At 38.7% G+C, this 27441-nt stretch overlaps 1 protein-coding gene across 2 annotated transcripts in view; it reads left to right on the forward strand.

The window, feature by feature from the left end:
• The window catches only part of RAPGEF5 (Rap guanine nucleotide exchange factor 5), a 176478-nt gene that overhangs the window by 123612 nt on the left and 25425 nt on the right, over window positions 1-27441 (forward strand). For both annotated transcript variants that reach the window (XM_077757649.1, XM_077757650.1), the window contains exons 9-17: window positions 5737-5815; window positions 10714-10858; window positions 12023-12120; window positions 14275-14305; window positions 15357-15435; window positions 17999-18148; window positions 21682-21779; window positions 24500-24622; window positions 26784-26962. In XM_077757649.1, the coding sequence (XP_077613775.1) occupies window positions 5737-5815; window positions 10714-10858; window positions 12023-12120; window positions 14275-14305; window positions 15357-15435; window positions 17999-18148; window positions 21682-21779; window positions 24500-24622; window positions 26784-26962 (982 nt within the window). The remainder of the gene's footprint in view (window positions 1-5736; window positions 5816-10713; window positions 10859-12022; window positions 12121-14274; window positions 14306-15356; window positions 15436-17998; window positions 18149-21681; window positions 21780-24499; window positions 24623-26783; window positions 26963-27441) is intronic.

The following is a 27441-nucleotide window of genomic DNA, read 5'->3' on the forward strand; positions in this document are numbered from 1 at the left end:
AAGTACTATGCCTAAGGCCATACAGGTAGAAATGCAGGCTCCGATTCCATTTGTATTTTTCACACTGTTTTCTAAGCTCCCAGCAGGCTTAGCAGACACATGCATGCATAGGCCACAAATGCGTTATAACTGTAATTGTGCCTAGACGCTGAGAACAGCTGAGGGCCGGGCCAGCAGGAGCTCATGGGGCCTGTCACCACCCTTACCCCCACGGTGACCTGCAAACATGGCCCTTGGTGTGGATAAGGTAGCAGGCACTGTGTTTATTAGTCCGTGCTCCTTCTAATGACATTTTTAAAAGGCAGCGTGGGCAATGTAATATAGTTAAGAACATAATTCCTGCTGTATTCAAATCATTCTTTCCTTAGGATTCCAAAACCAAATTTTACAAGGTGAAACAGATTTCATTATTTGAAGAGTGCTACCCAAGCTCTGTCTGGAGGAAGCTCCTGTCATTAAAGAGGTGACTTTTGAGACAGGATTCAATGTAGAAATAGCATTAAATGAATAAGCATTTCTTGCATAATCAATATTGAAAACTAAAATTAGATCTCAAGATTTGGTGGTTTTAGAATCTAAGGAATACTCTGATGGAATTGTAAAAATATACAGGAATTGAGTGAATTTAAAAGCTATGGTAAACAGCTGCATTTGAGGTCATTAATACCACTTTCAGAAATGTAAAATTAACTGAGAAAGAAGCATACTTTTAACAACGTAGCACTTTAACCTATGAGTCAAACATGAACATTAATTTTTTTTTTAATTTGTGCTTAATCAAATTACATGGTACATTTTGGCACTGCCTCTCAAAAAATAATGGCAAGTTGTAACATTCCAGGGCTAGAAATGAGACCTTTTATGCACAAAGTTTTTCTTGGCTTTTTGCAATAAAGATTAAGTAGAACATATTTCAAAGTGCCTTAAATTCCATTGCATCTGAAGTAGAAATACAGGTGAAACAAAATTGCTGATAGTACCTTAGGGAATATGGGTTAGTATAGAAATGTTGAATATTCACATTACCATATTTAGATTAAATAGCTACTATAGCCAGTTATCTGTCAAAATTCTTAGCATTTGCTTTCTTGGCAATTCACTTATTATCTACCCCCCTCCCCAGAAAAAAAGCATTAAGCTTAGACCTTTGTGAAACATTTAGATCAGTTCCTCTCATCTGACTGCATTTATATAACAGAACCCTATAAAAAGGATCTGTACCAAACCAATTACTAGTCCACCTGACATAACTCTTAGGGTGCTCCAGAAACATTTATGTTTTACAGAAATGAAAATTTTGAGTGCTTGATGCACTTAAAATGACAATGAGAAAACATTTTAATTTTTGCATAAAAGAAAAGTACATTCATGGGGTACCGGGTGGCTGTCTCTTAAGCATCCAACTTCAGCTCACATCATAATCTCAGAGTTTATGAGTTCGAGCCCCGCGCCCGGCTCTGTGCTGACAGCTCTGAGTCTGGAGCCTGCTTTGGATTCTGTGTCTCCCTCTCTCTTTGCCCCTCCCCCACTCACACTCTGTCTGTCTCTCTCAAAAATAAACATTAAAAAAGATTTTTAAAAGAAAATATAAGTAAAATCAAAGAGAGATGGACAATTCTTGTCTTATATCTTAAAATGAAAACAGTAACAGATGATAGAGAAAAGTCCTGTATTAACATCATTATGGTAAATAATAGACATGAATTTTAGAGCCATTTTTTTTTAATGTTTGTTTGTTTTTCTGAGAGAGAGAGAGAGAGAGAGAGAATGTGAGTGGGGGATGGTCAGAGAGAGAGAGAGAGAGGGAGATACAGAATCTGAAGCAGGCTCCAGGCTCAGAGCTAGCTGTCAGCACAGAGCCTGACACAGGGCTCGAACCCACGAACCGCGAGATCATGACCCGAGCTGAAGTCATATGCTTAACCAACTGAGCCACCCAGGCGCCCCATTTTAGAGCCATTTCTCTCAAAGCTTTAGATTTTGACTACAAATTGCTATATTTTATTTCAAGTGAACTTGGTGCTTAACTGTAATAGTATTTGCTTTCCAGTTTTGCATGTTATCAGCATGTTTCTTTTATACTTCAAGAGTCCTTCCTATATTTAAAAAGGCCACAACATAAACATTCTTTTATTTGGGGGGAGGGAAGAAGAGGGGAGGATTCTGAAAAGGAAGTCTGAATATTTTTGTCAGTGATGAGTTAAGAATTTGGGATTTGATTTAGTGATTGACTTAATGAATAGAATTTCAAAGGAAAGCGTTTTGTATATTAATACCTAGGTATTCACAGAGTTGAAAAGCAAAATGAATATATCTTTTTATTCAGAATGTTACTGTATTTGGCAAGTATGAAATTGTTTAAATGAGAGATACTTTTATACACAAAGGTGCTTTTCTGCCTGTCTTAAATTACTATTAATTAAGCATTATTTAATACAATAGATAATTATAGTGTTTTAATGTCGATGCCAGTGGATTTGCTAGTCTTTCTAAATGGCTATTGTTGGCTAATAGTCTTCAGGGGATCATTTATATAGCCACTGTGGTTCTAAAAATATCTCTAAATACCATGGGACAGCCTTTTTTGATACATGGCTGTTATAAAATGCATTTTTATTTGAAGTGTGTCATTTTGATTATATCATTCACTTACTTTTTTATGTGCAGCAAAAAATACCAATGCTGAAAAAGAAGGGAAAGAACTTTATATATAGAAAAATTTTATAACAATATGTTAAATAGGGAAAGATATGAATCGAAGGTATTGAGAATCTGTTCTATTCATTAGGCTTTTTAGCTATTCATTAGGATTTTAACCAGAGATGTTTTTATGTAGCCTCATTGTTTTTATTTTAATTAATATTTCTATGGCAAAGAGATAATTAGGTAAATGCTATTGAATATTAAATATGGTAGTAGCTTAGGAGAAAGCATTTCTGGGTCAAAGTCCTTAACAAAATATTGTCATGTGTGAGCTGATTAGTTGAATTGAATGCAAAACAGTTTTGCCACCATACAACCAGACTCTTACAGTCACTCAGTTCATTATCTAAGGCTGTGCCAGGATGGAATGATTGGCTATGTCAAAGTTCAATGGCATTCATTTTAATTTCAGTTGCTAATGGAGTAAATTTTGATTAGAGGCTAGTTCCAGCCTCCTTAAATTATCTAAGAACATCCCAAAGAGGCTGAATCTGTATTTTGAATGCTGAATGTGTGAGGTTCTCAGGGCTTCACCCAGTGCTTTCTGTTTATTGTTGGCTCTGATCTATAAGGGCCCACAGAGAACTCTAAAATAGATTCTAGGCTACTCTGGGATTCTTGATGCCTGTATCTAACATTGTATGCAAAAAGACTCCATTTTTAATTAGACCAGAGACACTGAGGATTTTCATCAACCACATTTAGTACAGAGCAGTGTTAGACTTGGTGAACATCCCTGTTCATTAGTACCCCAGAGTGATAGCTCCCAACTTGTATTTGATAACATCCTAAGGGTTCAGACGTTATGCTATTGTTTGATATTTCTTGAAACTGTTTTATTTGTTAAGTTTATTTATTTATTTTTAAGAGAGAGAGCATGAGCAAGGGAGAGGCTGAGAAAGAGGGAGACAATCCCAAGCAGGCTCCATAGTGTCAGCATAAAGCCAGATGCGGGACTTGAACTCACAAACCACGAGATCACAACCCAAGCTTGAAATCAAGAGTCAGATGCTTAACTGATAAAGCTACCCAATGCCCCTATTGGAACTATTTCAAAAACTGTGATGAAGGATGCAGAGTTTCAAAAGTACATTTCAAGTGTTCTATGAGGATAGCCAAGTGATGAGCTTATGCTGCCCAGTTAACTAGTTGTGGGGCAGGTTTCAGGGTAGACCTTCTCCCACCTCTTTTGTGCATGTGTAGATTTGAAACTGCATGGACTCTCTTCTGTGAATTTGGGAATTATATTGGGGGTCAGAGTTTGCCGGTCGCTTTGGTAAACAAGCACGCTAGTGGAGAGCTCCTAGCTCTTCTGTGCAAGCAGGCTGTGCATGTGCGCTCACACTAAATCGTCCAACCAGCCACATTGCCACAGTTACCTTCAGCATGGAGCAGTAAAGCTCTGTCTATCCTGGGCTCTTCTTTCCCCTTACATACTTACAGTGTATAGATCGTACTCGAGGCCTAGCAAGGCACAGACACATCTGTTTGAGAACTTACTTTTACAAGAAATAGTAAGTTGGAACAATGACTGTTAACATACTACGGTGTGATACAACATTGTAAGTGTAGGCTTATTTTACAGTAGAGGCGCCATTTGTCAAACTCATTTTTTAATAAAGAATACTGTTAGTATAAATAAATAAGTATCTTTGATAAAAACCTTTCTTAATACATTTCCTTAGCATCTCTGGTTCATTTCACTTAAGGGCATTTTGCAATTAGAAAGCAAGCTGCTTTTTTTTTTTTTTTTAACATTACCATTTGCAACCACTTATTTGTGTAAATCAGGATTATCTTGATCTGCAACCAAACAAAACAGAATTAATGAAGCAGGGGCAGCTAATAGAGGACTGCAGGTGTCATTCACTACCTCTTTATAGCAGAGTTTTGTGTTCATAAACTTAATTCTGTTGTTTCACATTGACCGACTTTTATAGTAAATGTGATTGGTTATTTATAAAAATTCTGGAATTTTTCCAGTCTTCAACATAGAGCTATAGGGCTCTCTGGGTAGTTCTTTCTACTTATATACTTCGTGTGTATCATTTAGAGAGCTTAAATGCTATTGGGTATACAAGCTCATTATTCTCACAACTTAATACTGTTTCAAATATCTAGAAATTTGGTGGCCAGAATGTAAAGGACATGAAAATGAAATCATATAGTAAAATGAAATTTAACAAGGGTGGATAAAGACTATTATGGCCAGATCCCTACTTTGCATTCTACATGTAATTTTTTCTGTCAACTTGGAAGTGAGAGTGGGTGGTCAGAGTTTGCCTGTTTAGCCATTCCATATGACATATGAGCTGCACTTTTCTAAGAACATTCAAGAACAAGAGGCAATAAAAATCAAAGTTGTTTTTGTTGGTTGAGGAGGTAGGAAGGGGATTGGGAAGGAGCGTATTGGGATACATTATACCTGCTCCCCATTTTTAACGAGACTCACTCTCTCTCTCTCCATATCAGTAACAACATCACCTGCCACTTTTCCAACTTCTTACAGATGTTTTTTGAAAGAGAAAGGTAGATGGCCTTGGAACCTGATCTTTGTCCTCTAAGTTTTATTATCCATTGTTCTTGCCCCAGACTTAGGTAAATGTCTTTAGAAAGCCTTGATTTATTAGAACATGCAGGCTTCATTTCCTGTAGGATTAGAGTATATACCTCAGAAATATTATAAAATTTATTTTTCAAAAAACATTATTATGTATTGGTTTTCTGTAATGTCTTTACCCATGAAAGTAAATGATTTTTTAGGAAGTAAAAAAAAGATGACCAAAGTATGTTTAGAGAGGCTTTCAACACAAAATAATCTCATTGCTTGAGATATTCTGTGTAAGGAGTTTTAAAAGTCTTAACTTGAATAAATAATGTATTTTGTGGCTAAAATTCTCCTATCCTAACCCCTCCCACGCCCACCACCATTTATCATATTTCTGCCACACACACTGTTTTAGAGGCTGGATAAGCAGTTGCCACTCTTATCACTGGTTTGCTTACCTTGGGTTTGTTTTTCTTTCTTTGCAGAGACCCTCCTTGATGACTTCCTTCTCACGTACACTGTCTTCATGACAACTGATGACTTGTGCCAGGCGCTTTTGAGGCAATATCCTTCATTAACTTCAGGATGCTGCTTCGGCTTCCTTTCAGACAGATGTCTCGCATTAGGAATTAACTGCCTTTCTTAATTTACTCAGCCTCTCTGTAGCGTGTGGGTATGTTAAATATTAATGTAATGATATCCAAGGCAAAAGATGAAATGAGACAGAACAGACAGCGGGAACTAGAAGGCGGAGCTGCTGTTTTCACCTTCTAGATCGTGGGTAAATTGAACTGTTTTCTTCAAACATAGATCTCAAGACTTTAGGGATCTGGAGGTAAGTTTAGCATACTGGGTACACCCCAGAGTCAAGAGGTTGAGTGGATTGGCAATAAGTGACTTGTAGGACAATCAAGCAGTTAGTGCCAGAGGACTTGTGCAAGAAAACATACACACATGATACTGTGTTTCTCCACAAGTGTCCGGGGTCAGACCAGCCATCCCCCATGTGGGAGGTCTAAACAACACCCTGGAATCAACTGCCATCTCTCAGAGCTTTGTGAAGACGTGTGCTGTTAGAATGATGGATGGGATTAGAAGGTCAATGACCAGTTAAGGAAGCTTTATGATTTGATACATTGACTAGAAGGGATGCAACAGAGGAAAGGCCAAAAAGCCAAGCCAAGTAAATTTACTCAGAGTCTCCATATAGGCCTCTTGACTCACAATGTTCAAGGAAGGTGCTTCAGAAGCATTTAAGAAGCCTGATAACTGTCAGATCTTTACTAAACTGAACTGAAGATTCCGCCTGAGCCCATGTGAATGTTTTTGGAAAGACAGATTTTTTCTTTTCTTTTCTTTTCTTTCTTTTCTTTTCTTTTCTTTTCTTTTGTTTTCTTTTCTTTTCTATATCTGGGTTTTATTGAGCCCTCAATGGTAATGGTCCTGGTACTCTTCTTTTCCTGTTAAATAATTGTTCTATTTCTACCCTACTTTACAGCCTTTTTCTACTTAAAAGAATACTTTAAAACTCCATAAAGAGCATAATTGAAATAAAATCTCTCTTAAATATAAACTAGAGATGGTGACTAGTTTTAAGCACTTTGTTATCATAAGGGCACGCAAAGCTACAGATTTTGTGAAACTTTTTAGAACTAGTTCATAAAACTGATCTTAAAAAATTAGCAGCTTTGAATTTGGAAAAATTCAAAACCAGATTTTTTCCACAGCTCCCAAGTGGGTATTACTAAGAAATTCTGCAGTAATTGCAGAATTACACTTTAGAAGTATTTTAGGGACACCTGGGTGGCTCAGTCAGTTGAGCGTCTGACTTCAGCTCGGGGCATGATCTCACAGTTCATGAGTTGGGTGGAGCCCCACATCAGGCTCACGACTGTTAGCACAGAGCCAGCTTCAGATTCTCTGTCCTCCTCTCTCTGTCCCTCCCCTGCTTACCCTCTTTCAAAAATAAACAATCATTAAAAAGAGTATTAAAAGTGTTTTAGGAAAATATCTATGAGCTAATTTCTTCTACATTTTAATGCTAATATTTTCCCAGAAGTATTAGCATCTGTTAAACTACATAGCTTATTTTATAGCAAATAAATGCCTTCAAATCATTATGTTTTAAACATGCTGTCAATATTATTTGTGATTTTTATTGAGTAATTTAATGCATCATAGAATTTCCCTGAAGAATCTTTAAAATTTTACTTAGACATAGCATGTTTTGAGTCTTTGACTAAGGCATTTTTTGAGCTAGAAAGAGAGAGACCATGTGCCAGGGAATGGCAGAAGGAGAGGGAGAGAGAATCTTAAGTAGGCTCCATGGTCAGCAAGGAGCCCAATGCAGGGAACGATCTCATGACCATGAGATCATGACCTGAGCCCAAATCAAGAGTTGGACGCTTAGCCACCTGAGCTACCCAGAGATCTCTAAGATATTATATATGAAAGTTTAGTTCAGATTCTTAGCAGCCTTGTTACTAATTATCAAAACTTATGAAATCTATAACATTTTAAGTCAGGAGTCTTCCTACATGACTTTTTCAATATACCTGCAGACTTTGCTTTTTGTGAAATAATATGAATTACAAACAAAAATATGGCATCCATATATAATTTGAGAGATTTTTATGTATACTTTAGTGAAGATATCTTATATATCCTACTACCATCACCTTCTAAGAGTGGTCTGAATTATGTTTTCTTGTTTGTCCCCCATTGTTTTTTGACCATTATTTATAGATTAGAGCCACTAATGCTGTGTTTGGATATCTTAGATGGGTACTTTTACATTGATAGAATTTTATACTTTTCAGCTTTTATCATCATCAAGAGCTTTATGTGAGCTCACAGGCTTAGTCTGGCTAACGTTCAGTACATTACACTGACAGTAAATCTTATGCAGTGCCTTCCCACTATTCCCCTCCTTCAGCTACATTTATAAATCAATATAATCTAGCATGGGAAAAATGTGTAAGAGTTATATACCCTGATATAGAAAACAGAAGAGTCCAAATGTTAAATTTAATCAAGTAAACATTTTTAAAAACACAGCTTGGGGGAAAAATACATCTTATGGGCATGTGGGTGGCTCAGTTGGGTAAGGGTCTGACTTGGGCTTAAGTCACGATCTCATGGTTTGTGAGTTTGAGTCCTATATCGGGCTCTCTGCTGTCCATGTAGAGCCTGCTTCAGGTCCTCTGTCCCCTCTCTCTCAGCTCCTCCCCTGCTTGTTCTCTGTGAAAAGTCAACATTAAAAAAATCTATCTTATCTCTATGTATATACACAGAGATAGAGATATATCTTGCAGAAAGAACAAGATTAAGCAAATAAGTGGTAGTAACTGTGAATAGAGAAGAGTAGCTGAAGTTTCAGTCCCTGAACTTGCTTGGTTCTCCAAGTCCATAATTGTAGAGCATATATGCAGTGGTACTAAAAAGCTCAGGTCTTGACTACACATGCTGACCTAAAAGAAAGAATCTGTTAGTACTTCCTAATTTTCTAGATTTTCTTTATATTAGTCAGGCCGTGATAGTCACAGGAAAAGAAAAACATGACCTCTGTACAAGTGAAAATAATGTAGGATATATATCTTTATATTTTGCCTTTTAAGAGAAAAATTGGGAAAAAATAGATGCTCTAACAGGTTCTTTGTGTGTTTGCCTGAGTATATTTCATAGATAGAAATTTTTAAAAAATCAAATGGTCTTGATGTGTTTTTGCAGATTGGGGAGACAATGACTGAAATATGTTTTAAAATATTTACAAAGGCTGAAATAGATATTTCTATTTTGCAATTATGTATCAGCATTAATGAGTATAGATTCCTGTCCAGCAACCCCAAAGCCTGTTTGTCCTTGGAATCATAGCATTTCCTCTTCATACTTGACTTTCCATTGTGTTTAAGATAGTCAGAAATGATCATCTGGAGAACAAAACCACTAGATTGGTTTGGTAAATGCCAAGCTTATGTCTCATTCCTGCAGCTTCAACATGTTGCTTTTGAGGTTGTTCTTTTTATACAGTTTTAACATCATAGTTAACACACGGTCACTGTATACAAATTAGGAAATGTTTATGAGTATAATAAAAATTAATTAAGGTACTCTGATATCTCATTACCTTAAGAAACCACTGTTAACTTTCAATATATATTATAACAGGTAATTTTCCTTTTTTTTCTTTTTTTTTTTAATGTTTATTTTTGAGAGAGAGAGACAGAGAAAGTGTGAGTGGGGGAGGGGCAGAGAGAGAGGGAGACAGAATCTGAAACAGGCTCCAGGCTCTGAACTGTCAGCACAGAGTCCAACATGGGTCTCGAACTTACAAACTGTGAGATTATGACCTGAGCTGAAGTCTGACACTTAACCAACTGAACTACCCAGGCAGCCCTGAAGTTTTTCTATAAAGAAGCATAGTTAGTAGAAGTGGATTATCCCAGTATATTTTCTTACTTGATTTCCTAGTCAACAATACATTGTGTGTTTTTTGTTTTTATTTTTTTTCAATTTAGTTTGAGAGAGACACAGAGCAAGAGGGGGAGGGGCAGAGAGACAGAGAGAGAGAGAGAATCCTAAGCAGGCTCTACACTTGTCAGTGCAGAGCCTGATTCAAGGCTTGAACTCACAAACTGTGAGGTCATGTGAGATCACGACCTGAGCCGAAACTGAATTGGATGCTTAACCGACTGAGCACCTAAGCACCCCAACAATACATTGTGAATATCCACTGTCAGTAAGTGCACTGCTAGACCATCAGTTGTATGGCTGTAAATAGCCTATTAATGCATATGTGATCATTTAGTTAACTATCCACAGTCGTTTGAAGCATTTAGTTTATTCCTATTTTACTTCTTTTTATTCCAGTGAAAATGAAAATCAGCATTCCTTTTTAATTATGCCTGCACATTTATCCAGTCCTTTTTTTCCAAGCAAATTTCTGGGGGTGGGCATTTAAATCCTATCACAAATTATGCACCATTACTGTGTGCTCATTTGGGACTACTTGAGAAATAACTGGTTTTATAAATTGGAAGTTTCTAAAGATCAAAGGATACCTGGCCTAGTTCTTCTCCAACTTTTATGGAAAGTGTCTACCTATGTAGTGACGCCAGGTCTCTTGGAGCCGCCCTTGAAATTTGTTGGCCTCTTAGAGTCTCTTCAGGGTAGCATTGACCCGTGCTGCCCTATGGACTGTGTCAGCAGCTGTCAATGCAAATCATCTAATTAACCTTCACGACCTGCCACCAAGCACATGGAAATCATTTCCTGGGTTTCTTATTTTTCCTCTTTCCAGTGCGTACCTTTTGCTCTTCCTACACATAAGCTTTACTTCCAGCGTCCTTAGATACTTGCAGATTCTTTGCAAAATGCTTTCATATTTTGAGAAAACAAGAATAAATAGTTCTCTTCATATTTTTACTTCCAACGATACAATGTTCTTTCTTAACCGTTTGCACCTATTCTGCTAAGAAGTATCAAGGCAAAGAAGAAAACTCAGATGTGCCCTGTCGGAAACGTAAGGTCTTACATCTTGTGTCCCAGTGGATTGCTCTCTACAAAGACTGGTTACATGAAGACGAACATTCAAAAATGTTCTTAAAGGTAAAATGGTAACTTCCAGATATTCTTTGATGCCAAATGACTGATTTTACTTTCAGTTATGCATTTCAAAAAATCTCATTTGTAGATTATAGTCATATTCAACTTTTATGTAATGTTCAAGCTGTGACTTAAAATATTAATGTTTTGATTTTTGAGGCCTGATATTTTGTACATAGAAATTTTTTTAATTGTGAAGACTTCTTTATGAAAAACTGGAAAGGCAAGTTTTACATTCACTAATTTAAAGTTATTTTCTATAATTCATAAGAATTTTGATTGTAGATGAAATAATTAAGGTAGGTAAAATAAAACATACTTGAAAACTTGACACTATTAATCTGTTGAGATTTACTCTAAGTCTGAACTAACCAGTCCCACATATACAATATTTGGATAAAAAATTATTTATCATTTAAAACTGTATTGACAATACATGCATTATGAAAGTTTTTCAGACTGTGATGTATTTTGATAATTTTATGCACTAATAATTTGCAAAGTGGTTACTAACCTAGATTTGCCTTTGGAATTAGATAAACATACGTATTTTTCGAATTGGTCGTAGGCTTCAATATCTTTTCCACACAGATGATCTCTGGAGACAATATGTAGACTGTTGGATTCCTTTGGCCACCAAAACCATATTAGGTCTACAGGCTAACCCAGAGAAGGAGCAGAATGGAATTCTAGCAGGGAGCAGGTCTATTTCAGACAAGTGTTCAAACTGATTTTGCCTTCCATGAAGGAAATCACTTTGATTTCAAAATTCAGATGTCATTTAGACATCCAGTTAAAAATTAGTTTAACCAACCCTTTTCCTAAACTAATGTTCTTTTCAAAACAACTAGGTAATAGAAGTCCCTCCCAAGTGATGATGTGAATATTATTTTTTTAAATATAGAATAGGCACGAACTCTTGAGTAGCCTTCCAGAGACCTGTAAGTTTCTAGCATTGACTACTTAAGCCCCTGAAAGCTGTGAAAGAGCCACACAGTTGAGTGAGAGGCTGGGAGGTAAAGCCCCATGTAGGATCTCACTGGCATCTGGTTTAACCCCCTACATCACCCTGCTTTCCACCTGTCCCCTCAGCAGGGTAACCATGGTCTCAGGGTTAATCCTTACAGAATAGGAATTTCAGCTGCCACTTTTCTTTCCTCCCCCCAGACCATATACAGGAATGTACTGGATGATGTGTATGAATATCCAGTACTTGAAAAAGAATTGAAAGAATTTCAAAAGATACTTGGAATGCACCGTCGTCAGTGAGTATTTAATTTTCTGTATTGCAGTTAATAAAAAAAGCAGCAAGTGTGATTGAATTTGGATGTCTTATGAATTTTTTTTAACCTTTATTTTTGAGAGAGAGGGAGACACAGAATCCGAAGCAGGCTCTACACTCTGAGCTGTCAGCACAGAGCCTGGTGCAGGGCTCGAACCCACAAACCATGAGATCATGACCTGAGCCGAAGTCAGATCCTTAACCGATTGAGCCACCCAGGCACCCCTGGATGTCTTAGAAAGTTCATCTTGAACATTCTGAATCAGGATTCCTTCTTGATTCCTTAGCTTTTCTGTAGTAAAGTGTGTATTTAGTTTTTATATCAAAATGAACACAAAATCAAGGTTGTTGACTATTTGTTTAATCCTGTTTGATATGGTAGAAACCAATAGTGCCATAACAACTATATTGCTTATAAAAGCAATTATTTTATAAGTTGTTACTTAATTTTAAAAGTATAAACATTTAACTTGATGTTTTGGGGGCTCACAGCTATGTCTAATGGAATAGGGAAAAAAAAAGTTTTATAAATAGGTTCCAGCAAGTCATGAAACATTTTTTAAAGCTCCATTTTATGGGTTCCCTGAGGTTTCTTAATCAATTTAGAAAGATTTAAAAAAAAAAAAAAGACATTTCCTGAATGACTTTTGGCATGTGTAAGTATCCCTGAGATATCTATCATTAGTCTTTCAAATTGTCAATACCTGACTTACCACTTACTCTGCTTATTAATTTTGGTAAATGAAAGCATCAAGCCATTATTCAGTTTTCAGATATAGCTGCAAAGTTAATCTGAAGGGAAAAACTGTTCTCTGATTTACAGTGTAGTTTCTACTTAGTAAACATGAAATACACGTGTGTCAAGTTGTGAGAGACTTCTATTAAGATTTCAGCAGTCACAAAGGCATTTCTCAGAGAAAATGTTAATTCAGGCCTTTCAGATGACTAATTTGAGGTTTAAAGCCTGACCTAATTTTAGTAAAGAGAGATCCTATTACAAATTAAATGTCTATATAAATTAATTTTAGAGCACAAACAAATCACATGTAAGCTTTCGCACTCAATCATGAAAATCACACACTTAGAAATTCAGAAATGACGGGGTACCTGGGTGGCTTAGTCGGTTAAGCGTCCGACTTTTGCTTAGGTCATGATCTCGCGGTTCGTGGGTTCGAGCCCCGCGTCGGGCTCTGTGCTGACTGCCAGTTCAGAGCCTGGAGCCTCTTTCAGTCTTTGACTGCCTCTCTCTCTGACCCTCCCCTGCTCACGTTGTCTGTCTGTCTCTCTCCTAGAAATAAAAAAATAAAAAAAAAAAAAATTCAGAAATGAGATACAGTTTAGGACAGTGTTAGAAACACACGTTATAAATTTGGGTGGTCTTCCATTGTCACAGTCTACACCACAAGAAGCCCCCATCACCTAAGAGGGTTATGAAATTGTGAACAAATGTATGAAACAAAAGAAAAAGAGAGAGAACCCTTACATCAGAATAATCCCCCACGTGGAAGTTGTTCTTTGCTGTAAGATGGGCCTTATTACCCTTGAGAAACTTTAATTCATGGTTTAATACTTTCAAATGCATTAGATAGACTAATGGAACTTGCTACATCCCATGCAAAAACCTTACATAAAATGAGAAATAATAGATTAAAATAAGAAAATGATGTAAGTTATGACTCTTGCCTCCATGGTAGAAGATGATGAAAAATCTCTCAAATCTGGAAGAAGAGTTGAGCTGGGGACCTTCAGGATGTCCACCACACAGAGAAACAATCTGGAAAAGATGTTCTTTTGGCTGACTTCACTATCTGAAGAACAGTCATTTCACTTAAAATCTATCAGTCTATGAGAAAACTTAAGAGTTTCTGTGGATTGAAAAAATCCACTTCTTCCCTCAACACTCACTTTCTGTGGGTAGAAAGTGAAATATACCTGTGGAGCAGATGGCATCTTCTTCCTGGTTCACTTGAAATCCAGAGCCCAATGTCAAGGGTGTTATACATAGTGAATACTGGGTTTTATCTTTTTGGAAAGCAAAACACCTCTGCTCAGTGCCTGAAAAGTAGTCCTCTGTGACAGTCACTGTTTTATACTGGGTTTGGGACAAAGACTGACTTCCTGTCCTTTTTCCTTTCAGCACTGTAGATGAATATTCACCACAAAGGAAGGTGAGGCAGACCTTTCTCTATCTGAAACGGGGCCATCAAGCTTGGAGACCTTGCCTTGCCTCACTTGGCATTTCTTCATAATTAAAACAAACGCTGCCCCTCCAGCAGAACAGGGGCAGGCGGGGAAGCCTGGGGCTGGAGCCTGCATGCACTTTCCCGCTTCACTTCAGTTTCCCTGTGCGGGTACAGATCCGGTTGTACCCTTAGACCCTCCACTTGTCACTCTGAGTATTTTGGGAGTCTCGGAGTTTCCCCAGTGTTCCCAGAATCCTATAAATTTGAATTTGAAACATTGATGGGAAAAAAAGAAAAAAAATGCAGGCAAGAATCTTGACTGCAAGCAGGAAGAAGTCAAGTTAGCAAAAGGGTTGCACTTTTCAACGCAAGATAAAAAGAAATGGCAGCGAGAAGGAATGTGTTTCCTATTCACCTTGAAGGAGAAATGCAAAATGAGATGTCGGGCACAGGTTTTGTAGAAGCATATCTATCAGGTGGAGAATCATAGTGAATAATGTACTTATTTCCCTTAAGCAAGTCATTGTGCCACAGCAGAGGTATGCATCTTTATCCACTGCTTTATCCAGAACTCCTTCATCCACACTCATGGTTGATGTTGGGATCTCTCTCTCTCTAGAGAATAATGCGTGGATGTTTGCTGTAGCCAAAGTTTCAAAATCATGCCACTAGTCTCCAGCATGTTGCTGGAGTAATTATAGGGGCTTTTTACCTGCTTCTGGCTTTGGCCAGGGTCTGTCTTGTTGCTCAGAATCTCCACCTCCACATGTATTAATAGAGGCAACTCCCTATTTATACCTCTAATATTGGATGGGTGGGTTTCATATTAGAAAGAAAGAGAGAGGGAGAGGGAGGGAGGGAGGGAAAGAAAAGGAAAAAAAGAAAAGAAAAGAAAGAAAGAAAGAAAAAGAAAGAAAAGAAAAAAGAAAGAAAAAGAAAAATTGGCCAGCTCTTTTGGAACATGCCGTAAGCAGCTGTGGTTTTTCCAAAGGGCAGGAATGCATTCATTCATTGTTCTCTTTCTCGCTTCTCATAGAATAAAGCCCTTTTCCACCAGTTCAGTCTTAAGGAGAACTGGCTCCAGCACAGAGGAACTGTGACTGAAACAGAGGAAAGTGAGTATGATTTTATGGGGGTTTGGGGTGAGGGGAGCAGCGGTCAGTAACCCTCACTCTCCTGCAATAACACATCGGCCTGCCCTTAAACATTTCTGCTGTCACACCCTGTGACAGGCACCTTAGGACCCCACAGGATGGTTTTTATTTTCTTGCTTTGAGTGTTGGAGTTGTCTTGATCACACAGCAAGAGATCATACAGGGACCAAGGACATTTTCAATTTGAGGAGCAAGAAAAGGAGCTTGCAAAGAACTTCCCATCAAAATTCCTGCAATTTTCCTTTTCCTCTTGGCTGCTTTCTCCCATAATCTTTTTTTTTTGTTTGTTTTATTTATTTCTGAGAGAGAGAGAGAGACAGCATGAGCAGGGGAGGATCAGAGAGAGAAGGAGATACAGAATCTGAAACAGGCTCCAGGCTCTGAGCTCTCAGTACAGAGCCCGACACGGGGCTTGAACCCACAAACCGTGAGATCATGACCTGAGCCGAAGTTGGACGCTCAACCAACTGAGCCACCCAGGCGCCCCTACTTTCTCCCACAATCTGTCAGCCCACTGCCTATGACTGACTGGAAGGTCTACTAAAGCCACCATGCGGGGCTTTGGCCGAGTCATTCCCTGGGATTTAGAGAAGAAATTCTTGGCAAGCATAGCAAAGGGAAGGAAGTACGCCGAACCCTGGGTGGCTGGGCTGCGCTGGCCAGGGCTGCACACCCCGTGCGCCCTGGACCAGCGCTGCTCAGTGAGAGGGTCAGCGAGAGGGCTGGTGACCCACGCTGAAGGCGGCTGCTCGCTCATTACCACGGGAGACACCTTTGCAGGCCTTAGAAGGTGCTCACGCACTTTTCTGTGTTACTCTCCTAACAGAACAGGAAATGGTTTCCTCCTGTTTGCACAAAGGTTGAGTCAAGTGCAGAGCCTGGGGAAACACAACTGAAACATTCATGCTGTAGTGACCGGGAGACTGTCTTTTAGCCCGCTTCACAGTATGTTCACAGTATGTGCTGAAATTCTAAGTGTGCACATTTAATATCTGCTCAGCTTCTCCAGCACCCACACAACAAAACATCACGTGGATGCTGCTTCTGCTACGTAGTGTTTGTGTCTAATGCTGCTGGTAATGGGCGTTTAAGAAGTATGGTCTATAACAAGTGAGAGCGTGACAAAAATGAGCTTACCTCCTAGTTCCTTAGTGGCTGATCCTCCATGCTTACCTGTCATAAAATTTAATCGTATAGTTCCCCAAACTGAGTTTCAAAGAGCATGAGTATTTCGAGAGCCCCAGCCTCTTTTTGTTCATCATTTACTAATAAGCAAGCTGTAAACTTTCCTCATATTTAGTGGTCTTGTCTGGCTCGAAAGTTTTATTTTTCCGTGAGAGCAAGAAAGCTTTTGTGTCTCTCACAAATCTGTTGACAACATGTAAAACAGCCATTTGTTAGATGCTATCGTTTTAGTGACCTACCTGACCGAACCTGAACCAAAATATTGCCACTGCCTTCTGGTGGCATAAGTATTTTGAGGTTTGTACAAGTAAGCTCATAATTGTTTTTGTTTTTGTTTTGTTTTTGCTTCATTTGCATTTCTGTGGAAACAGTCCTGGGTTTATTTTTGTAGAGCCATTTAAATTGCATATAAGATTTCTCTAGGAACTGCACTCCCTCTTTAATTTTTTTTACATAAAATGAGAAATAATATGCAATATGGTAGAAATAATTTGCAATATGGTAGAGAAGAATATCTAAGTGTATTATCTTTTTAAAAGAAGCTAGTGTTTTATACGTTCAGAGCTGAGATAAGAAGCAAATAATGTATCAGTTATCTCCACTGTTTTTAAGCAGCGTCTGTTATCAAATCACAAAGAAAATTTTTTCCAGGACCCTGATTCACCTTGATAGTGATGATGCCCTAGGAATAATTATTTGCACTGCAGACAATAAAAGGAAGTTTAAAGGGCTACAAACCCTTTTGGGAAGGGTTTCTATTTGGAAACCACACTCACCACCATCTTGGTCAGGGGCGTCGTGATGAACTGATCAAGAAACCTGAGCACAAAAATCATGACAAACTGGCAGATTTCTTGAATAAGCTTGTGAGAAGTCCAAAAGCAAAATGCGGTGTTCCCGATTGAGCCACTGTGACTGTCCACAAACGCAGCATAACATAAAAATTTATTAGTTAGATATCTTAATATTATTACTCTGGGAAATCTCAGTAATGCTGAAAGAAGGGACTCAAAATTACAGTTCATGTACCACACATTCTACTCTGCTGTGGTCAGGCCATGTCCACCATGAGCACACACTTGCATCGCATGGGGCTCTCATTACAGTTTGGGAAGCCTGAGTCCATTTACCAGCTCTTTATGACATCTGTATCTCATGTGTATTCAAGCACACATTTATATATGTGTGCCTTCAGGCACCCAGGTGCAGACATAAATATGTAAATCCAGTTCTGTGTTTCCTACTAAGGAGAGTAGTAAGGTAGCTGCCTTCACTTGAAAAAGTCTGTACCTCATGAGTCCGCTTATCTGTTTACTAACACTTCTTTTGTTGTGTGCAGTTTTTTGCCATGTGTATATAACGGAGCACTCCTACATCAGTGTGAAGGCAAAAGTTTCCAGTACAGCACACGAGATCCTGAAAGTTGTGGCAGAAAAGATACAGCATGCGGAAGAGGATCTGGCTCTGGTGGCTGTCACATTCTCCGGGGGTAAACTATTTTATGTCCTAGAATATTAATCTTCCCCTGGATCTCCTCTGAAAGGAGACTCGACATTTTTATAGAGTGAACGTGCAGCTTGCCCCTTCTGGGTCCGCAGCTGGATGACCACAGTAACAATAAGAAGCCGCCTACCAGAGGTGTTTCCATGACAACAGTTGGGTACTGTTGGATACTGAATTTCCTCCCCAAGAACTGAATAAAGAGGCATGCCAGTGTTTTGAAATACAGAGCTTTTCATATTTTATACTCTAGATAAGCCTTCTATTTTCATATTGAAATTAACTTGGGAAATTGCTAAAGGATGAAATTACTTTAGGAAGGAAAAAGAAAGACGGGCTAGTCATATTGCTGGCTGACAGTTTAATACTTAAAAAGACTCCCTACTGAAGGAAATAAAAACTGCAATAAGCTGGAAGCTCCCAGGCAGTGTTCCTTCAGGTGGATGTGGGGAGTGAGGTCTGGTTATAGCTTTTCCTTCTGTTGGGCCTTATTTATCCTCAGAGAATGGTTTATTGTCTGTTTTGAATAAGATCACACAGATTACAAGCTCACACTATCGATCTCTGTGACCTGAACAGACCCCTCTGTTTTCACAGGGGCCAGCCAGATCTCGATGTTGCTGGTTCCCTATTTGGCTTCCAGTCTTTATTTAATATCTCATTAACCCTGAGAAAAATAAAAAGAAAGTGACTTAGCATCAGTCATTGAAAAATGGAAGTAAGATGTGAACTAATCAACCAGGGATAGGGCCGGAGGGAGAAGGAGGACAGATAACTGGCATTCCTGTTTACCCTTTGTTATCATCCTAGCGGAAGGAGAAGACTATTGGAATTTAACCTGGTGTTATAGCATTTCTGTGACAGAATCTTCTATCGCTTTGTTACTCAGAAGCAAGTAAAATGGTCCTACAAGCTAGTGGATTACATATGCGAACCATATAGCCTTCTGCCTGTCTCTCAAGGGCGCTACTTGTGCATCCCATCATCCAAACATTATTTAGAGAAAAAGGGCAAAAGTGGGAGAAACATCTGGACTACATGAATGTTACTCAGAGAGTGGTCGAATTTTTAATAGAATATTTCAGGCATTCCAGATAGATGTGATAAATGCATATCATATCTCATTTTAAGTGACCAAAAATATTAAATGATTCCAAACAATACAAAACTTCTCTCATGATAGTACCATTACAGAAGGTAGTCACTGGGTCCCCATTCTGCAGGAGGAAGGACCCTGAATGGACTTGGTAGCATAACTGAGACCCATCTCTCTTGGGGGCAACTCAGAGTCAGTCCAGGGCCACACGTGAATCTGGAAAGTAATGAGTAGCTCTTTTAATACTCCATATCTATTTGATGTCCATGAAATACCGTTTTTACACTCTATTAAGTTAGATTCATCAGGGAGGCCAATGTCGTTCTAATGTGTATAGACTCATTGCTAATCTTCCCTAGAACTATCAGCTTATCTCTTGAATTATCCCACAGATGTGGAAATGAGCCATCATTTTCCATTAGTTAGTACTTTTATCTGTTAAGAACCTTTCTGCCTGTAGCTTAATATCCTCCAAACAATAATACTTTATGAAAAAAGAGCATGAAAAAAAGTTTAATGTATTCCTTGCTCTAGTTCGCTAATTTTCAGTAGTGTTTTAGATGCTACTTCAGAATGAAATGACAGCAAGATCTACTTTTATTTTCTTTTTTTCAAGAAAGTTTTAAAATGTTACAATATCATAGATTTTGTGGATTTTTCCAAAAGGACTAGTACTGTTATATCCACCTAGCTTTCAGGGCCGTTTTACACCCAGAGTAAGGTATATGTATGTAGTAACAGAAATCTGCCCACCTAGTTATTCAGAGCTTAAAATTCTATGACGCTTAATCTTTTATAGTATAGTGACAAACCTGAAAATAAGTAAAAACATATTTCTTAGTAAATGGAAAAGTTACTGTCAGAAAGCCATGGCATTTTACTCCATTGCAAGTGCAGATAGACTTTAATAAATTCAGATTTAAGGTGGACATAGGAACACACAGGCTTGTAAGAAATTGTAGCCAGAGAAAGAGGGAGACGGAAGAACTCCAGAAGCCAGCCGAGTGGGACCATTTACCACGCACATCAGCAGCCTGACATGAAAGTGCTATTGATCTTTATAATGCTGGGCCATAAAGAATATATTGGATTATCATTTGTGTACTCTGTATTAAGCAGAAATGTTCAAAACAAAATTTGGCCTTTGAACTGATTAAGTTATGTAGAAAAATGTATGTGGAATATTGCATTCCCCCACCATGCTGGTAACGAAAAGGCTGATTTAGAAGGTTAGTTTAGTGAATTCCCTTCTGTAATTTGTAGTTAGGAGGAGGACTTTTTTCTATGAAGAAGGCTTTTGTGTTAGAAGAGAGCTCCAGTGATGGTAGAAACATGGCTGAAGGACAGGAACAATTTGTAATAAGGGAAATATGAAGAATACTCTGCTTTACCAGTAGTCAAGAAATATAAAATAAACTGAGAATCTATTTTTGGTTTTAGCTGAATAGCAAACTTACCACAAGTAATAATCAGTGTTGGTCAGTGTACGAATTCAAAAGCCATTGGGCAGTTTGTATCAGAAACTTTATTTATTTATTTATTTTTTGATGTAAGGAGGGGCAGAGAGAGAGGAAGACAGAATCCCAAGCAGGCTCTGCACTGTCAGTGCAGAGCCCAATGTGGGGCTCAAACTCAACAATTTTGAGATCATGATCTGAACTAAAGTTGGACGCTTAACTGACTGAGCCACCTAAGCGCCCCTGTCTCAACAACTTTAAAAAATATTTGATGTAGTAATTCCATTACTGGGAATCTGTCTTTAAAAAATCATCTATAAGCAGCCAGAAAGTTGTGCATAAGGATGTTGACTTCAGTAGTATATACTTTGATATATATACCAAATTATATATTTTATATAAATATATATATNAGACATAAAAAATTTTTAAAAATGACATACCTAAATAATTTTGACACGTGGTTATTATAAGTGCTTATAATAAAATCAGAATATAGAACTAGATATGGAATAATTGTAAATATGTATGTATGTATCCATACCAATTTTGAATGCATATGTATAAATAATTATAATTATATGTATGTATGGGTATTGGTTATACATATTTACATAAAGATCAGAACAAAAATAGACCCAAATGTTACCAACATTGGCTTCATATGGTTATCTTGCAGTGATGGGATTCTGAGTGAATTTTACTTTCTTCCCTAAAGTGGTCTGTGTTCTGAAGAATGACTAAAAAATATAAGAAGGAATCACAAGAGGCTTTTACTTTATGGATAATGAGCAGTGGTTTCCATAGTCCCATTGGTGTCATTGCAGAGTATGCAGAACTGAATTAAATCTATATTCTATTTGCTTTTTAATGTTTTTCTTTGGCGGTTTTCACTTTTTAGATATACTGTGTATGACTACTGCTGTTCTTGTGTTTCTGATCTCTCTCTCTCTCTTTATTTTAATAAAGAAAAACATGAACTTCAGCCAAATGACTTGGCCATCTCTAAATCCTTTGAAGCATCTGGCCGGATATATGTCTACCGGAAAGACCTGGCTGACACTTTGGTAAGGACTTTGAGCCTTTTACTTGAAACACAAATGGCACACTAAAATTGAATTTTTTGTATGTTTTATAATACATGTTAGAAAAATACACTGAACTACCTACTCCTCTAACCAATAATATGCTTGTCAAATAACACTGCTTTTGCAAATCAAAGACAAGTACAACTTGAGGAATCCTAAACCCTTCCAAAATCAAGCTCTGCTTCTCTCTGGGCCCTGGAAACAAGGGGTCTGTTTCATGGAGCCATCACTAGGATGGTTCTTTTTAGCTGACTTCCTGTTGTATGTATAATTGAGGAATGTATATACCACACTGGTTAACCAAAACTGCTTATAATAGAAATACTTTATGTAAAATTACTTACAAGTATCAACCTACTATACTATTAATCATAGTCAGTTTTTGCACTTATTACCAGACAGGTGCCAAGTAATTTACATACAGTACCTCATTTAACATTGCCAGTAACCCTGCGAAGTTCAGAAAGGCTGAGTAACTTACTCTTGCTTGCTACAGCCAAGGAAAGGAAAGTGCTAGGGCTCCAGTTATTATTGGCTTTGAAACTATTACACATTCCTTTCCTTTGTATGTGGTGAGGGAGCAAAAGAGAGGAAAACTTGTCTTACTTGGGTCTTTCCACTTCCAAGTGTCCTTCAGCAGGTCACATGTCCTCTGTCTGTACATGATGTAATTCCTTCTTGAGTAAATAATGAGATTGGCTTGACTTCCATCTTCCCTATGAAGGAGGGCCATCTCCCCTGCAGTGCTGTGGAGCCTCTGGGGATGGAGGAGACCCACTCTGTCTCCCATGCCCTCCTTCCTGGTGCTCCCCATAGACCTCGCTGCGGTTCCCTGCTACACACACCCAGCGCTCTCGGGAGCCACAGGCCAGGGCCAGCTTCTGAAGAGTAGAAGGCAGGCCTGAGCAATGTCTTAGTGGAATAAGTGGGTGCTCTGAAGTATGTTCCGAGATGAGTCAGGTGCCATCTTGCCCTCGAATGTTTCCCACCACCACCTCTGCACACCACCTAAAATTTCCCTGTTGAGAATCCCAGCTTTCAACATTTTATCCTCAGAAGAGTTCAGTTGAAATGGAATATTGTAAGGGCAGGATAACATGTGGAACCTCTAACACCCACTATACTGACATATTGATGAGTCAATCCTCTTGGAGAGCAGGAGTTAGAGCCCTAAATAAATAGGATTAGAGAAATAGAAAGTGTTTCTTGGAGAGGGCTGTGGACGGCTTTGGACAACCAGAGGCCAGTGCCAGGGCGAGGGGTGCATTTAGGGAGAAAAGAGGAGGAATAAAAAGCCAAGTCTCCAAATTAGTGTGCAGAGATTCGTGTGGTTTCCTAGCTCTTGGCGCTCCCTCTGAATGCCTGCCGTGTGGCATGGCATCTGGCTGGCTCCAGACTCATCAGGCCCTGAGAAATGTGGGCTCTCCCCCTCTCAGCACCTAAGTATTTGCATGCATTCTCTCAGTGCACCCTCACCCAGGGCCACCTTGTGTCCCACTCTGGCTTACGGGGACAATTTGTACCTTGACAAGCTCTGAAGAGAATCACGTCGGTGGAAAAATGGTCTGAAGGTCTTTTGTCCTTTGTTTTTTTTCTCAAATTCAGAAACCTTTTCATAAACATAAACATTGTAAAATGCAAATAATTTTGCAGTTTTTAAATAGGAATTAATATTTAGAATCTGAAATATTTCCTTCATCCTGTCATGTCCTTAATTTTTGCAAAGTCCCGTTCTTTTTTTATTCCAAGTCATTAACAGTTTTAACATCATCTATTCAAATCCAAACCCTCAAATAGAATTTGTTATTGTTGTTGTTTTAAGTGAACTCTAAGCCCAACGTGGGGCTCAAACTCGGGATCCTGATGAAATCACATGACTGAGCCAGCCAAGATGCTCCTGGAGAATTTATATTTTAATTAGAAAATATCAGATATTTTGAAAAGATGCCAAATAATTTTTAATAAATTTAACGGTCACCAAAGATTTAAAGTTGTGGTGGCATTTAATAATTTCATGCCAGATTTTAAGGAAATAGTATTACCAGACACATACCTATTTGTGTAGGGAAAGCCACAGATCCTTAAAATAATCATCTACCATGGGATATAAATGAAGTAACTTTTATTTTTTATTCCTTGTTTAAATTTTTATCGCTTTCCACAGGCATTTTAATAAAATTTGTAAACGTGTGTCTTGGATGAGGCTTGTTAAACATATTTCCTGTAAGAGCCATGTCTGTCTTTATTGAAGTGCACCATGACATTTCTTTTGTTTGTTTTTATACTAACCTGCTGGCACATTAATTCTTACCAGAAGCCAAAGTGATTTCAGGGCTTTCGCTTTCATTATGCTGTCTGCTGGGGCAGTGTTTTATAATCAGATTTGTGGATGTGAGCATGTGTGCATGCGTGTGTGTGTGTGTGTGTGTGTGTGTGTGTGTGTGTGTGTGTGTGTGTTTCAGGGCGGAGGGGCAGGCTAACTCAGTGAAGTATCATTGATCACATTCCACTGTTTCCAAGGCTGTTTCCCAATTTGGTTGCATCTTACCAAAGATGAACAGACTAGGGAAAATATTGAATGCACTCAGACAAAATGACTTTCCCAATCGGGGCTTCTAGTGCCTTTCTGTGGCCAGCCACTTCAGTGCCGAACATTTGGGAATTACTGAGGATCGTTTTGCTTCTGTCTGTTGGTTTAGAACCCATTTGCAGAAAATGAGGAATCCCAGCAAAGGTCGATGAGGATTTTGGGAATGAACACTTGGGATCTTGCTCTGGAATTAATGAATTTTGATTGGAATCTCTTTAATTCAATCCATGAGGTGAGTAAGGAGTGAAAAGATAAAATAAATAGTAGTGCTATTTCAACTGTGAATTCTTTTTTGAAGAATATTTGTGTGTGACGAGGCTTTAAGAAGATCCATCATCTGATGACACAGTTATGCGTAGGATACCACAGCTCAAAGATATTTGGGGACTTGAAATATATTGAAAGACTGACGCAAACCCAGGAAAATCAGAATACATGACCATGCTTTATTTGTTCCTTATATAACCATATGTATACTGTAGTATAAATGTGTTTTTATATGTATGAATATACATGTACTTGCATATTTATGAAGCTTTAAGGGGGTTGAAAAGCCATTTTACGTTTGATGACTTTGATTTTGATCCTTTTATTTTTTTCTGTAAAGTTTACTGTAGTCATACAAGAATCATATTTATGTACGTACCTACATACACATATAGCCATTCTTTTACTCAAGAACATTCTATAAATTTAGCCTATACTACAAGACTTAAAGTACTTTCTTGAAAATTTAGATATATTGCAAATTTTTATGTTCAGTAACGCTCCCTTAAAAGACAGCTTCAACATTTATAAAATAATAGGGGCAAAATGTACTGACAATTAAGGAATAAACGTAGCCGGTAGAAAGGCTCACAGGAATCAGGAGATGAAAAATGAGGCAACCCTCTGCAACCATATGTTGCATTTGCTTTGCCACGTAGTAAAATGTTTCATTACAAAACAGACTTACAAAACAGCCTTTCCTTCTGAGGAAATTGATGCACAACTTGGGCACTTGAACTTCACTTTCATTTTGGAATGTCTTTTAAATGTCTTTATATTTTCTCATTAAAAAAAATTCCAATATTAGGGGCCCCTGGGTAGCTCAGTTGGTTGAGCATCCGACTTCGGCTCAGGTCATGATCTCACGGTTCGTGGGTTCGAGCCCTGCATCGGGCTCTGTGCTGACAGCTAGCTCGGAGCCTGGAGCCTGTTTCGGATTCTGTGTCTCCCTCTCTCTCTGACCCTTCCCTGCTCATGCTGTCTCTCTCTCAGAAATAAATAAAACACTAAAAATTTTTTTTAATTTTAATATTATTGTAATCTAAATTTTATTTTGAGAGAGGAGAGAGAGAGTGTGCATGTGCACATGTCAGGGGAGGGGTAGAGGGAGGGAGGGAGGGAGGGAGACAGAATCAGTCTCAAGCAGGCTCCACACCCTCAGCACAGAGACTGATGCAGGGCTCGAACCCACAAACTGTGAGACAGTGACCTGAGCCAAAATCAAGAGTCAGGCACTTAACTGATTGAGCCACCCAGGCACCCCTATAATGTAAATCTGAGCAAGTAGTGAACTCATTCAAGCTAAATGATTTGTGCCTTTGGAAATGTTAATACAGTAGGACATGTCCCTGCTTGTATTGCTTACTCAGTGGGAGAACTGGAGTTACTTCTGCAAAATACGCCCACAGAGCAGATGCACCCCTTCATTTAAAAATAAATCTCTCTGTTGCTCTGCACATAATCAGTCTGTATAGGTACTGGTTTTACTCAATTTTGTAAGTTTTGGACCTTGCTCTAATCTTATCATTCTCTTTCTGTTTATGATTTTCTGTATCTTACGTCCGTGGTTCTCAAAGAGTGAGTCCCCAGATTCCCACCTGGGAACTTGTTATAACTGCAGGGTTTGGCCCCTACCGCAGACATACTGCATCAGAAAAAGTAGAGGATGGGGCCCGACGACCTGCTTTAACAGACCTCCAGATGATCCTGATTCACACTAAAATCTGATAGAACTTGTCAAAAGACTCTACCTGTGAGAGTCTAATATGCATCTTAAATACTAGTGACAATCATTTTCACCTGTTTTTGTCCCTATAACAAGTTCAGAAAGTTTGGATTGATTCAGCCTATGATTTCAACTGGAGAACTTGTTAGATTTTCATGTAAAAAAGCATCATCTGCACATCCTAAAAATAACGTTTATAAGCGGACCCCAGGTGAACCTTATTTAATAAGGCATCTCTAAAACTACGTTGTTTCAAATCTAATATATTGTTATTTGTTAAGTTCTCAGAACACTTGAAGCTCTGAGAGCCACTACCTGAAGTAGCTCTGAAAAATGAACTAACTTTTGTATCAACTTGTCTTTGTGCTAAAAATAAATGCTGGTACAATCTGTCTTTCAGCAAGAGCTGATCTACTTCACGTTCAGCCGACAAGGAAGTGGGGAGCACACGGTGAACCTCAGCCTTCTGCTGCAGAGATGCAATGAAGTCCAGCTGTGGGTGGCCACGGAGATCCTGCTCTGCGGCCAGCTGGGCAAGCGAGTGCAGCTCGTGAAGAAATTCATCAAAATCGCTGCACAGTGAGTTCTGGCGCTGAAAAGCCCAATTCCTCTCGTCTCTTTGAGAGAGTACATTTTTTCCCTTGTGATGATAAGAAGGGTTAGAAGGTAAACGTATACTACTGAGTTAAGTGACCAAATGATGTAAAAGGTCTCTTCTTGAATATTTATGTCTTTGCATTGGAAGTATTTCTGCTTTACCCTCAAATGTCAAAATACGGGACTAAGCTGTCTGCTCTGTGCTGCAGGGTGATTAAGCAGGCAGCACCCACATGCTCCATCCTGCAGCTACACTACAGCATGGCCAGGAAGCTAGGGCTGGGGAAACTGGGAAGGCGATGTGAGCAGGGAGAGCCATTGCCAACCGGGTGCATTTGAGGATTCTACTCTTGCCTGCTTGATGCCCATGATGTGAGCCTTGCAAACTGCTTAGCAGGCTCTGCACTGATGGGTCCCAGCTGACCTCTGAGCAGCACCCCCCCCCCCCCCCCCCGGGGGCG

Source organism: Crocuta crocuta, unplaced genomic scaffold, assembly GCF_008692635.1.
Source record: "Crocuta crocuta isolate KB4526 unplaced genomic scaffold, BGI_CrCroc_1.0 scaffold62, whole genome shotgun sequence".
In the NCBI taxonomy this organism is placed as follows: Eukaryota; Metazoa; Chordata; class Mammalia; order Carnivora; family Hyaenidae; genus Crocuta; species Crocuta crocuta.